Source organism: Monodon monoceros, unplaced genomic scaffold, assembly GCF_005190385.1.
Source record: "Monodon monoceros isolate NGI ecotype Baffin Bay Population unplaced genomic scaffold, NGI_Narwhal_1 Super_Scaffold_5, whole genome shotgun sequence".
Taxonomy (NCBI): Eukaryota; Metazoa; Chordata; class Mammalia; order Artiodactyla; family Monodontidae; genus Monodon; species Monodon monoceros.
The window spans coordinates 105,740,112-105,752,786 of NW_021703782.1; the positions used below are offsets into that span (position 1 = coordinate 105,740,112).

At 60.0% G+C, this 12,675-nt stretch overlaps 2 protein-coding genes and 1 long non-coding RNA gene across 5 annotated transcripts; 2 read left to right on the forward strand and 1 right to left on the reverse strand.

Moving 5' to 3' along the window:
- The first annotated feature begins 1,262 nt into the window (after positions 1-1,262).
- LCN2 (lipocalin 2) lies at positions 1,263-5,169 on the forward strand. 2 transcript variants are annotated; one of them, XM_029204049.1, is made up of 7 exons: positions 1,263-1,433; positions 1,958-2,094; positions 3,298-3,377; positions 3,573-3,692; positions 3,929-4,030; positions 4,775-4,804; positions 4,940-5,169. In XM_029204049.1, exons 1-6 carry the CDS (start codon positions 1,296-1,298, stop codon positions 4,795-4,797), a joined length of 600 nt encoding a protein of 199 aa, XP_029059882.1. In that variant the 5' UTR covers positions 1,263-1,295; the 3' UTR covers positions 4,798-4,804; positions 4,940-5,169. The 2 variants fall into 2 exon arrangements, with proteins under 2 accessions (XP_029059882.1, XP_029059884.1); XM_029204051.1 differs by lacking the exons at positions 3,298-3,377; positions 3,573-3,692; positions 3,929-4,030; positions 4,775-4,804; positions 4,940-5,169 and adding an exon at positions 2,263-2,578.
- Positions 2,089-8,339, reverse strand: LOC114884819. 2 transcript variants are annotated; one of them, XR_003790902.1, is made up of 4 exons: positions 8,184-8,339; positions 7,551-7,617; positions 2,397-2,738; positions 2,089-2,305 (listed from the first exon to the last, which is right to left on the reverse strand). It is a non-coding gene; the product is annotated as an uncharacterized LOC114884819 (long non-coding RNA). The 2 variants fall into 2 exon arrangements; XR_003790903.1 differs by lacking the exons at positions 7,551-7,617; positions 8,184-8,339 and adding an exon at positions 3,279-3,356.
- A 192-nt stretch (positions 8,340-8,531) lies between these two features.
- On the forward strand, positions 8,532-12,485 carry CUNH9orf16 (chromosome unknown C9orf16 homolog). The gene is made up of 2 exons (XM_029201487.1): positions 8,532-8,745; positions 11,621-12,485. Exons 1-2 carry the CDS (start codon positions 8,667-8,669, stop codon positions 11,791-11,793), a joined length of 252 nt encoding a protein of 83 aa, XP_029057320.1. The 5' UTR covers positions 8,532-8,666; the 3' UTR covers positions 11,794-12,485.
- The last annotated feature ends 190 nt before the right edge of the window (positions 12,486-12,675 follow it).

Below are 12,675 nucleotides of genomic sequence, written 5' to 3' on the forward strand. Positions count from 1 at the left end.
GGCACCCCAGAGCCTCGGCTGGGGAAGCTGATTCCCAAGCAGCAGGCAGGCAGAGCCATTGAGGTCCCCGTCAGTCTCATGCGAGGCCAGCGGATCCTCAGTTCAGCCACAGATCAGGCATCCAGACAGCCTTGGCCCTCATGGTAAGCTATCTGGGAGACATTGCCCAGGGCCTGGGACCCACCATTGCCTCCCAAGGACGGCCAGGCCCCCAGTGAGGAAACTGCACCCCTCCAAGGACAAAGCTGGGATCAGCCATGGCAGGGACAACTCTGGGGTCCCACGCCCAGGGCACTGGGCTCCAAGCCTGTGGCCAGAGACAGCAGCTGGCCTCAAGGACCTCTCAAAGACAAGTCCAAGTCCCTGCATTCCCTGTGCCCCAAAGCACTTGGTGTCCAGAGCAGCTGGGTGGATAGCCCACCTTCAGGCCCCAGCCCCCAGCGCCCCTCACCCAGCACAGACGCATGCCCCGTGCTGCCCCCCACAAGCATGGCGCTGGGACCGCAACACCTGCTCTCTGCTTTGCCAAGGGTCTACGCGTGGGGCTCTAATGCCCAGCTTGGGGTCTCATCCCCTGGGCCCACAGCAGGGACCAAGTCCTTTAGGGGTTGGCTAAGGTCCGAGGCATGGAGGAGGGGAGGGGCTCTTCCTTCAGCCTCTGGCCTGGTGTGCGGCCCCCGGGAGGGCCAGGATCTGGGCTCCGAGAGCTCAGGGCACACACCACACTCTCTGTCCTTCCTGGTCAGAAATGTTCCCTCTCAGCTGCCCCACCCTTCCCTGTCCCTTCTGCGAACCAGGCCACAGCACACAGGCTGCCAGGGTGAGCAATGGTCTGTGTTCCTCGGATGTGGGAAGGGGGTCTCACCACACATACCCACCCTGGGCTGGGGCTGAGCAGGGGCCCCTGAAAGTCAGAGATGACAGCTTGTCCTGATCGGGGACCACCAACCATATACAGAGCCAACCAGAATGAAGGGAAGGGGCACAGAGAGAGTGGAGGGAGCCCTTGTGCCTGCCAGACGTGCAGAGCTCTGGGCAATGTCCGCTCCCCACATTCTGCCCCTGGTCTTGCACAATCCTGACCAGCGGGGAAAGGGGCAGAAATCTTGCCAGGTGTTTCAGCAGGAGTGCTGGCAAATGCCTCAGCCTTCCCGGATATGGCAAAATATGAATGACTCCACCCTGGGAGGGGCCACGAGGCAGGTGGACCATACATAGGGTTGCCCAGGCAGCCTCCGCACTCACTTCCCCCCTCAGCTGCTGTAGGGAACGCCAGCCTGCTCAGCCCTGAAGCCATGCCCCTAGGTCTCCTGTGGCTGGGCCTCAGCCTGCTGGGGGCCCTGCACACCCAAGCCCAGGATTCCACCCCCAACCTGATCCCAGCCCCACCTCTCTTCAGGGTCCCGCTGCAGCCCAACTTCCAGCCTGACCAGGTAAGGGCCCTGGAGGGAGAGCTGCAGGGGTGCCCAGGGAAGAGTGCAGGCAGAGGGGAAGACAGGTGAAGAGTCCTAGCAGACAGGTAAAGGCAGGACGCCCAGGCTTCAGCTTAGCCTGCCCTGGCTCCCCCGACGGAAGCCACGCTCCATGGTCCCACACCGACCCCGAACTTGCTGACAAGAGGATCACCTGGGCAGGCCTTCCCAGGTCCAGTCTCTCTCCCATAATTGCTGTAGTCCATGCGTGGTGGGGACACCTTTAGTCCCTCTGCGTGAGGAGGAAACTGAGGCACAGGGAGGCCAGCTGGCCACCCTGCCCAGGGTCGCCCCCTCCCTGCCATCCTCAGGGCTCCCTCCTGGCCTGGCTGCCTCCGGCTCCCACTGCTTCATCAGTGCAGGAACTGAATGCCCAGTCCCAGGCTCTGCTGCTTAGCTACTGGTTCAGGGCCTGGTTCAGGGCCTGGTTCAGGGCAGGGGCCCTAGGGTCGTTCGTGGGCTCTGCCTATTACAGCCCCCTGTAGTTCCAGGGGAAGTGGTACATCGTAGGCTTGGCAGGGAATGCATTGAAGAAGGAAAAACAAGTCCAGTTTAAGATGTACGCCACCATCTACGAGCTGAAAGAAGACCGCAGCTACAATGTCACCTCCACCCTGCTCAGGTGAGAGCTGCCACCTCCTTGGCGAAAGTGGGGGAGACCTGAGGGGCTGCTTGAGGGTCTAGCGGCAGACTGATGTCACAGTCAAGGGCTGACCGAAGGTGAGAGACAGTCATTCATCCTTCTGCTCAGCACCGGATTCAGACATTTGTTCGTTTCTTCCTTCATTAGATCAGCATTTATTGGTCACTTCAGAGCAGACACGCAGAGGGTGCTGGGGATGAACACAGTCGTTCAGAAAACAAGACAGAGACAGCCTGGAACCCCCCTGCCCCCCGCCACCCAGGGCTTCATCAAGGGCTTACAGGGAGGTAGCCTCTGGAACTGGGCCTTGAACGAGCCACCTGCCTCAGAAGGAGGCATGAGGCGTCCACGGCAGGGGCTGGTGATCCTGAGTCAGAGAGAAGCACTCCTTCAGGAAGCAGCCATCGTACAGCTCTTCTGAGCAGCAGCTGGGTGGCTTGGCAGGGGGGCAGCCCTCACACTGCCAGGGGCCTCAGGCACCAGCACAGAAGCGATCTGGTGAGGAGTGGGTCTGAGCAGGGTCCCTCTGGGGGTGGTGGAGAGAGAAATGGTAGGGTGCCAAGGTTCGCCCAGCCCCTATGAGTCTCTGGCTCCGGCACCCAGGGGGATTGAGGCTGGAGCATCTGTGGAGCAAGAAGCAGAAGAAGGATGGGTTTGGGGAGATCAGCTCTGGAATACCAGGAGACAGGGTGGGACTCAGGTCAGGGTTGGCCCAGGAGCTAGAGGAGTCCTTGGCAGGGATCAGACTGGAACCTTGGAGGGCGGATCCCCCAGGAGAGGTTACAGACAGGGAAGCAGCAGAGGGTAGATAGGAGCAGGGATAAATGCCTGGGGTTGGGGGTAGGGGGACAGTGTGTAGGGAAGGCCACCGAGGGGAGACAGCCCTAAAGAGGAAAGGACAGTGGGTGCTGGAGGGAGAGTCTGAGCAGGGTCAGATGTCCCAGGGCAGACCAGGCAGTGACAGACAGGGGTAGGCTTAGAGGGGAAGACCCAGGCCCATCTCAGCTGGGTGGGGTAGGGACCGCCTGCTGTGGTGGGGATGGACTGTCTTGGGCTGGGCCAGGCCAGGGGCATCAGAGTCCCACCCCCTCCAGCTACAGCCCTGGCCCCCACCTCATCCAGCCCAAGGAGTCCAAGCCTGTGTCCACTCCGGTCTCACTCACCCATCTCTCCCTCCCACAGGGACGAGCGCTGTGACCACTGGATCAGAACTTTTGTCCCAAGTTCCCGGCCCGGCCAGTTCACCCTGGGCAATATTAAGGGTGAGTTCTGAATGAGGCGGGCCCTGGGGTTGGGCTTCGGGGGGGGCAGGGTCCTCCAGGAAGGGGCGCAGACCTCCCTGCCCGTCCACACAGATGCTGTTCTGTGGGAGAAGCCCCTGCAGATGGGCCGGGGAGAAAGGAACGGCTCCCTCCTCCCAGCCTGGGCAGGCTGACCCCTCGCCGTCCTCCCCACAGGCTTCCCCGGGGTGCAGAGCTATACCGTGCGAGTGGCGACTACCAACTACAACCAGTTTGCCATAGTGTACTTCAAGAAGGTTTACAAGAACCAGGAGTACTTCAAGACCACCCTCTACGGTGGGTCTTCCCCACTGCCTCGGGGACCCGGCTCCTGGTCACACCGTCAGGGGAGAGGCCCACGCCAACCCAGCCCCCCAAGGTCCTCTGCAGTGTCAGCTTGCAGTCCCTGTGGGCGGCCAGGGAGGGAGGTCCTTCTGCAGACCCTCCATGAGGAAGGGATCAGAGGCCTTGTTCATGCATTCAACGATATTTATGGAGTATTTGCCGGCCACTCACTGGCCATCTGGCCACAGGGAGGACCAAGGAGCTGACCCCTCAACTGAAGGAGAACTTCATCCGCTTCGCCAAATCCCTGGGCCTCACCGATGAGTACATCCTCTTCCCTGTTCCGATCGGTAATGACCAGCTGGGGAGAGGAAGAGGGGATGTGGGGACCACCCAGGCCCGATGCTGCCCCACCAGGGAAAGGGGGGAGGAGGGGCTCGGTCCTCTACTCAGTCACTGGAGCCCCTGGGAGCCACTTTGGGTTCGGGAAGACCCTGCCCCACCCAAGGATCCGTGGGGCACCCGGGGATCTGGGCCCCAAGGGTTCCTCCCTGACAGATGAGAATTTCAGGCCCAGGTCCAAATTCCCCCAGCCTCCCTGCTCCAGGCCACTTCCTCGACACCCCAGGCCCTACCGTCCTAGACCACTTCCTCCTCACACCCCCTCGTCCGGGGCCACCTTCCCCCTCGCCTTGAGGCCGGCTCACCACTGACTTGAAAAGTGCCCTTGTCTTCAGGTGGCCTGGACTGGGCAGGGGGCTCCAGCTAGGCCACTCAGGGAGCCACTGGCTCCCCAAAGCTGAAGGGCTGCCAGGGTCAGCAGGTAAACAGGCAGGAGGCCTGGGTGCCCGAGCAGATGTGTGGCTGGGCCTCACCTGCCTCCTCTGCAGAACGGGAGTCCCCCAGGTCTGCTCGTCCTCAGGCCCTTCTCCCAATCCCCTGCCCCAGCCCCCCAGCCCTGAAGGGAACCCCCAGATACGCCTTTGCTGGGCCAGGCTGGGGCCTGGGGTGCCCAGGGGCAGTGCAGGGATCCCAGTGGGCAGGGGTCATACACACACACACCTGCCCATTCTGACAGACTCTCTCCCCCACAGACAAGTGCATCGATGACCAGTGAGGGTGCAGTGAGTATGGCTGGGGAGGGGGCTGATGGGAGCCAGGGTGCAGGCCTGCCTTTGGGCCCCCCCCCCCCCCCCCCCCCCCCCCCCCCCCCCCCGCCCAGGACTGCTGTTGTCTCTACTTCCCCGTCTCCCTCTCAGGTGCCTCCTGTCTCTCTGCTCCCATCGCCCTCCTGTCAGCCTTTGCCCAGCTTGGTGCCCAGCTGTCCCCACCAGCCCAGACACCGGTGACAGGAGAGAGTCCAGAGACCCTTCTCATGTCACTGCCCACCAGCTGCTCTCCGAAGCCCCACCTTGCCTGCTAAATAAACACATGCTCCGGTCCCCAATCTGTGCTCCTTGACCCCTGGGCCACCTGCGAGGAGGACAGGCAAAGGATGGGCTCACATTAGCATCACTCCTGGATCCCCCTGTGGTCCTCAGCAAGTGATGGCGGCCACAGAACCCATGGCCAGCTATGACTGGACACTTCCTAGCTCTCCACCCACCCCCACCCCACTCCCAGGCCCATCCCTGCCTTTGAGGGATGCCTGGTCCAACAGAAACACTGATGGGGCCACACCTCATTCCCACACTCGATCACCTGCAGTGGGTGCCACAGCAGAGGCCCAGCCAGGGCCGGGGAGCCGGATGGGGGCTGCGAGGGCTGAGGTGCTGTCACCCCCAACTCACCAGGACTCCTGTGGATGCTGGAAGACAGCAGCCAGGGCAGGAGGGGTGCACAGTGGGTGGGGCAGAGGCATGCCCAGCTTGAGGGTCGCCAGGGGTGGTCCCCTGCCCCTAGGGGGTGGCAGTGTCCATGCTGACCCCATTCAGCATCTCGTCCTCACCCACACCTCTCCTCTATGATGACCTCCAGACCACCAGGGGCAGAGCCGGGGGTGGCAGGGAGGGGAATACGCTACCAGGAATTCAGATTCCAGGAGACTCGAGGGCTCCAGACCTGTACCCTCCGCTTGGCTGGGCCCAGCAAGCCCTTGTTCACCCACAGGCCGCAGCTGGAGCTCCTCCCTGTCTGCACCACACACAGGAACCCCCTCCCTGGCCTCTTCTTCCGTTGCAAGGTTAGAGGTCAGAGAGGGTGGGGTTCTGAAGAAACCCAGGCTTCTCTACCCACAAACTTGCACACCTACCCCTTCACCCTCGGCTGGGGGAAAAGGAGATACTGGAGCTGTGATAATCCTGGATAATCTCTCTATCTCAAAGTCTCAATGTAAGCAAGTCTGCAAAGGCCCCTTTCCCAAATAAGGCACCATTCACTGGTTCCAAGCACCAGGACCCAGATATCTTCGGGGACTGTTATTCAGCCTTCCACACGGGGCTTGCAGAGGGGGTGATGGCACCTCACCATCACCATCACTTGTGAGATGAGGGGTGAGAGGCGAACAGCGATGCCAGAGGCGGGGCAGCACCAAAGCACGCCCCCTCCCCCCATCAGGGCTGGCTGGGGTAGTAGCTGTTTTGTCCTGTGGTCTGCTATGTGGACCTTGACCACAGGAGTGGGGTGGGCAGAGTCCAGGTTCGCTTTGGCTTCTGGGAGCAGAGAAGGGGCCAGCCAGGTAGGGGCCTCACCACCTGTGCCACCCAGCTCTCCATCCTCCCACCCTCACTCAGCCACTTGGGGGATGAGGCTTTGGCTGGGCTCTCCTCTCTTCTCCTCCCGCCTGCCTCCCTCTGCCCACACCGCTAGCCCCAGGGCCTGGGCACACGCTCAGGCCCAGGAGAAAGGCCACTCCTTGAATGCTATGGTGGGGTCCTGCTGGGGGGCTGTGCAGCGTCCTGCGGACCCTGCCCAGTTCTCCGTGGAGTCTGACTTTCAACAGGATAAGCTAAGTGACTCCCCCTGCCTGGTCCCCACAATGGGACAGGCACCTCGGGGTCGGGGAGGGGGTACTCTTTGGGGCTGCCTTGTCTCCTTGAGAAAGACAGGAGCTGAGCGGGGTCAACACTTGGCAGAGGTGTGAGCAGGGCTGAGAAAGGAGGGCTGGCTGATCAGTGAGAGGCCCTCCCTGAGACCCTGGCATTTCACTAAGACAGAAGAGCCCTGTGTCCTCTGATGGAAGCAGAAACACCTGTGTCTGTGTAGCACACAATTGCGCAGAGACACGGCAGAAACACAGGTCACATATGTGGACATGCTGACACAATCCAAACACATTTATCCCTACAAGCATAGGACACCCAAAGAAAAGCACAGGTACATGTTTTCTCCCAGTTATGAAATCACACCTGAGATCACAGGACCCCACAGACGAGGGGAGAAACACAAAGACTCCCAGGCACACAGGGACGGGCAACAGACCCTCAGAGAGACATACAGGTTCTCAGAAACATGCCGAGGCACGTACAGATACACACCACACAGACATAGCAGTTGGATGCGAGCGCTCATGCACGCAGCCTGCATGGGGATGCCTGATGCACGTGTCCACCCATCAGAGCGCCTGGCTACCCCCGGGCGCACTCCCATCACCCTCCCGAAGCCAAAGACTCATCCCTTCCCAGGAATGGCCCAGGTGCTGTCTGCCACCTGTTCCATCCATGGGCCTAGTACCTTTTTTTTTTTTTTTTTGGCAGAAAATTTCAACTTTATTTGGCCAATGTGTCCAGTTCCAGGTAGTGGGAAGAAATAATAGAAATATTGTGGTTGCCCCAGGTGGTGGGAAGTAAGTGGATGCCTGGCTGGAGGAGGGCAGCTGGGGGGATGGGAGGAAGGGTACCCACCCATTATAGTCAAGGAGGGTCAGCTGACCTGGGTGAGGGGTTTTCACTGCAATCCTTCCTGCACTGGTTCAGCGTGGGCCTCGCCTCCACTCAACCTGCTTCAAAGAGAAGGTGGGGCTGCCGTTATCCAAGTCAGTGGTGGCTCACGTTCCTCAGTGAAACGGTAAGGCAGCTCCTGGGACAGAGAGGATCCCTTCCCATTGTCATCATCGGGGAACATGGCTCGGTCTGACCGCCACCCAGGGATGGCCTGCTCTCAGGAACTACCAGTGTGAGACCAGTACCAGGCTGCAGCAGCCATGTGGCCTCCTCCAGGAGGCCCAGCTACAGGAGTCCCAGTAAGTGAGCCCCTCTCCCCTGGATATGGGCCTCACTCAGCGGTATCCCTGGCCAAGATCACACCTCTGGTTCCAGCTCAGGAGCGACACTTTCCGGCTGTGTAACTTTGGGCAGGGCCCCCTTCCCCAGCTGGTAAAAAGGATGGGGTATGACGGCAGCTGGGCAGACTATCCCGAAGCCTTCCTTGACTGACAGCCACAAGCTGCACTCTGCTGACCGTGACTCTCAAGTAGGCTGTGAACGGATATCTTCCCTACACACTGGGGGCCTCAGAAACAACTCGTCTCAGATTTCTCCCATGCAGAGGCGCCGGCTAGCTTACCCGCAGGTCCCCAGCAGCAGGATGGGGCAGAGTGGGGGCGGCCCAGGCTGCCCTGCCCTTGTGCCGGGTTGCTCGACCTGAGGGCCGAGCCCCCGCCGCCTAAGATTCTCATGGGGTGGTCCAACCCTAAGATTCTCACGGGGTGGTCCAACCCGGCCGCCGGGAGAGGGGCGGGCCCGGGGAACCGGCGGAAGTGGGCGGAGCTCGACTGTGAGGCAGGGTGTGGGCGGGGCTCGAGTGTGGGGGCGGAGTCTCACGGACGGGAGGGGACGGGGTTCTGGCGGCGGGGCAGGGCGGAGCTCTGGCTGCCGAGCTCCGCCTTGGGGGCGGGGTCCCGGCCTACTGGGCGCGTTCCGCCGCGGCGTTCCGCACTTCCGGCCCCGAGTTCCATCCACCGCCTCCCTCTTCCGCCCCGCGCCGGTTGTCGGCGCGACTGTTGCCGCGATCAGTTGTCGCGCTGCCCTTGCGGCTCCCGAGCCCACAATGTCGGGCCCCAACGGGGACCTGGGCATGCCGGTGGAGGCGGGCGCGGAAGGCGAGGACGACGGCTTCGAGGAAGCAGGTGACCCAGGGGGGCTGCTGAAACGACTTTGCTTTCTCTGGGGTGCCCTCCTGAGAAGGGGAATCGGGGCCGGGATAGGGACCGGGAAGGAACCGCAGAGCCCTCCCATCCGCCCGCCCCAGGGTGGTTCCGGAGCAGCAAGCACCCTCCGGGGGTTTGGGACGAGCACCTGCGAGCGGGTCCCTGGAAACCGCAGCCTTCGAGAACTGTGGGCGACAGGCCCCGTTTTACAGATGGGGAAACTGAGGCCGCTTCAGGTCACTCGCCCTTTGGGATTGGGATTTGCTCCAGACACTTCTTTCAGCCCATGTGGAGATGGAGACTCCTAAGGGGCCGGGGCCGGGAGTGGACCGTCTTGGCTTGGCAGGAGGGGCTATCTGGGTGGGCGTGCCGCCCTGCTGAGTCAGCAACCCCAGGCACCTTTGCTGGTGTGGCCTGGAGCCCTGGCGAATGTGACTTGCTTACAAAGCGGCCTGTTGCCTACACAGCACTGCAGGGGGTGGGGGTAGGGGGGGAAGGAGAGAGAACCATCAGCTCCCTTCTCCCCTTCTGCAGCCTCAGTTTCCCCATCTGTAAAATAACAATAATGGTTAGTGTCTCCCGCATTGAGATGTATCAGGATTAAATGAGAAAGTGAATAGAAAATAGTAGACTTCAGGCATGCAAGTGTTCTGCATGCAAGTGTTCTGTAAGTGGTTATTATTCCCTTTAGTGTAATCAAATTTAGTTTATTAACTTAGAGGGCAGGACTTAGTAAATGTGGGGTAAGTTTGGAGTCTGCTTTTGGTTTTGTTTTGGGTAACAGCTTTGTTGAGCTATAATTCACACACTGTCCAATTTACGCATTGACACTGTGCGATTCAGTGGGTTTTAGGATATTCACAGAGTTGTGCAACCGTCACCACAAGTGTTTTAAAGCACCTCATCACTCAAGGTCTGCATTTAATAAAGAGGTAGAGTAAGTGGGGTAAGTGGTGGGCTGCCCGGTTTGCCTGGGGCACTGCTGGTGAACAAAGGCCAGGTGTGGTAATCACGCTGGCAGCTGTGCTGGGGGCATCTGGAAGGGTCTCCCAGGAGTCACACTGAGTGGAAGTTGGCAGATTCACAGGACTTAGGGCATTGGGGAGGAGGGTGTCCCTGATGGAAGGCAAAAACTTGGAACCGGGAGGTACCCGTGACACTTGACACAGACAAAGCCTAGCCCCAGTAGCGGAGAGAGCTGCCTCCCCCGTCTTTCTCCCCACTTGTGTCTCTTGGCCGGAATGTGAAATGTTGATAATCGCGACCATCTACTAAGTGCTTGCTGTGGCCAGACCCTGAGCTCTTGATATGTGTATTTGAATCTTCACAGTAACCCAGTTCTCATTCCCTTTTTCCAGAAAGGCGTAGTAACTTGCTGGGATGGGGCAGAGCTGGGACTGAAACCCAAGTGCCCCTGCTCCCCAAGTCTGAATCTTGGCTCTGCCACCAACCAGCTGGAGGACCCCAGGCAGGTCTCTTCCTTCTTGGGCCTCGGTTTCCCCATTTGTACCACAAGGGAGTTGGACTCCAGGATCCGGCAGAGGCTTTCCAGGACTCTGTCCTCTGTGAGTTAGGACAACTCTGGGCAATGGGTACCCTTTCCCCCAGAATGCAGACACATTTGCACCCTTATCCCAGACACTCTCCTCTAGCCTTGGTCGTTCCCACACACCACCAGCCGCTTCCCCTTTGTCCCAAGCTGGCAGCTGAGTGTATCCGAGTCATGCGCTGGCTCACAACTGGGTCCCGCAGTGGGCACAGGCCCAGACCTTGGGTCCTAGCGGACATTGTGTGGCTGAGAGAGGCAGGTCAGGAGTGTCTGTGGAGGAGGGAGTGATGGTTTCTGGTGGAGACCAGGGAAGGATTCTTGGAAGAGAAGGCATTTGGAGCTGGTCGTTGAGCGGCTGAGGCATTCTGGATGGCAGGGGCAGTTAAGGAAAGGCAGAAAGCCTGGAGAGTCAGGCTTCATTCATTCATCCATCCATTCATTCAACAGATGCTTACTGTGTGACACTGAGGGCACTGGGGAAACAGCAGTGAGCACAAGTGAGCACAGTGAACACTCCACCTCTCGCACAGCGCTCACTGTAGTCTGGTGGGGGAGACAGACTAGCACACAGTCACAGCAGCCGAGCCGGAGGTGGGGGCCGTGGAGGTGTGAGAGGGCAAGGGGATCAGGAATAGAGGCCCGATCAGGCTGGGGCGTGGGAGGGCTCCCTGTGGCAACATCCACGCTGACACCTGAAGGATGAGTGGGGTTCATCCAGGAGGAGAGGAGGGAAGGAAGACAGAAGGAGGACACAGCACATTCCAGGCAGAGGCCACAGCATGTTCAAGGGGCCTGAGGTGGGCAAAGGCAGATGTGAGAGAGGAAAGGAAAAGGCAGGGGAGGTGGGGCTAGAGAAGGGGACAAGGCCTTGGAGTCTGCTAGGAGCTAGGGCAGGGGAGCCAGAAGGGCTGGAGAGGAGGGCCTGCCTGGGGACAGAGGCCGTGACTGCCTGGCTCAGGAGCATGGGCTCTGGCCTCTAGGCAGCTGATGCAGGAAGTAGAGAGGAGACCTGGCACCTGGCAGGAATTCCCGGGCAGGACACTGTCTGGCTAACCTCCCTGTGACCAACCTAACCCTAGAAAAAGCTGTATGTACACTAAGGTATTTCTCCAAAGCCTTTCCTCCTTTGATATCCAGCCATTTTCCAGTTGGTGACAGTGAGCCTCAGGAAGGAGTAGGGACTTGCCCAAAGCTCTTTAGAGGCAGGCTGGGGGACAGTGGCGGGGGGGGGGGGGGGGGGCGGGGTGTGTGCCTGTGATCCCTGAGGAGATATGGGACCTTGACTCTCTTTCCCCTTCCTCCCAGAATACGCTGCTATCAACTCCATGTTGGACCAGATCAACTCCTGTCTGGACCACCTGGAGGAGAAGAATGACCACCTCCATGCCCGCCTCCAGGAGCTGCTTGAATCCAACCGGCAGACGCGCCTTGAGTTCCAGCAGCAGCTTGGGGAGGCCCCCAGCGATGCCAGCCCCTAGGCTCTGGGAGCCCCTGGCCAGGCTCTGGCCTGAGCACTCACTACCTGGCTTAGATACCTTCTCAAGGGCTGGCCTACAGGTTTTCCGGGGCAGGGGGAGGCAGTGTCTGCCGGCCTAGGCCACTCTTCTGGTACCACTTGGCGTACCTAGGCCCGCCCCACCTCCCGGCACCCCCTCCTCAGGGCTTCCTCCCACTGCTGGCCAGGTGTGTGCGCTCCCCACGCAGCCCAGGCCTTGAGCGTCCACATTAAACTGGTCTCCAACACCACCGCGCCTCCTCTCTCCTCTGTATCCCGGGATGAGGACCCCAGTGGCCGCCAGAGGTAAACAGGCCAGTGGAGGCATCCCAGGCATAGATCACACACCGGCTCATAGGCATGGTGGTGGGGCCGGGCTTCTTGGCCTTCTTGTATTTCTGGACACAGAGGTGCAGGTGAGGTCAGGGCTTCCTCCCCACCTGGTGTGCTCCTGGCCAGCGGCTGCTTCCCCAGCCCAGCTGAGACAGCATCAGCCATGCTGTGTGACCCTGTGTGATGTGCTCAGCTTCTCTGGGTTCTAGGGCCTTTCACTAAGACAACCAACACCAGGACATGCTGTGCAATATGTATAAAATAGATAAGAACCTGCTGTGTAAAAATAAATAAAATTCAAAAAAAATAAAGACATGCTGCACAACCTTGGGTTCCACCCTCCTTCTCCTGGCCTCAGTCTCTCCAGCTGGCCAATACTAGGGCTGGTCTGGTTATCTTGTCTCTAAGGGTCTTTCCAAATGGGGGAGTGGAACTAAAGAGCCAGCTCAGCCTGGGCCCCACTCACTAATGATTCATTATAAGGTCTCCTGACAAGAAGGGTGGGGTCCCCGCTAATGAACATGAACTTGGA

What these genes read in the sequence shown, in the direction of transcription:
- LCN2 (XM_029204049.1), top strand. Translation starts at nt 1,296, where the DNA reads ATGCCCCTAGGTCTCCTGTGGCTGGGCCTCAGCCTGCTGGGGGCCCTG. An exon ending in CACCCTGGGCAATATTAAGG is followed by an intron (nt 3,378 to 3,572) that starts GTGAGTTCTGAA and finishes TCCTCCCCACAG; the next exon opens with GCTTCCCCGGGGTGCAGAGC. An exon ending in CTTCAAGACCACCCTCTACG is followed by an intron (nt 3,693 to 3,928) that starts GTGGGTCTTCCC and finishes ATCTGGCCACAG; the next exon opens with GGAGGACCAAGGAGCTGACC.
- CUNH9orf16 (XM_029201487.1), top strand. Translation starts at nt 8,667, where the DNA reads ATGTCGGGCCCCAACGGGGACCTGGGCATGCCGGTGGAGGCGGGCGCG. An exon ending in CGACGGCTTCGAGGAAGCAG is followed by an intron (nt 8,746 to 11,620) that starts GTGACCCAGGGG and finishes CCTTCCTCCCAG; the next exon opens with AATACGCTGCTATCAACTCC.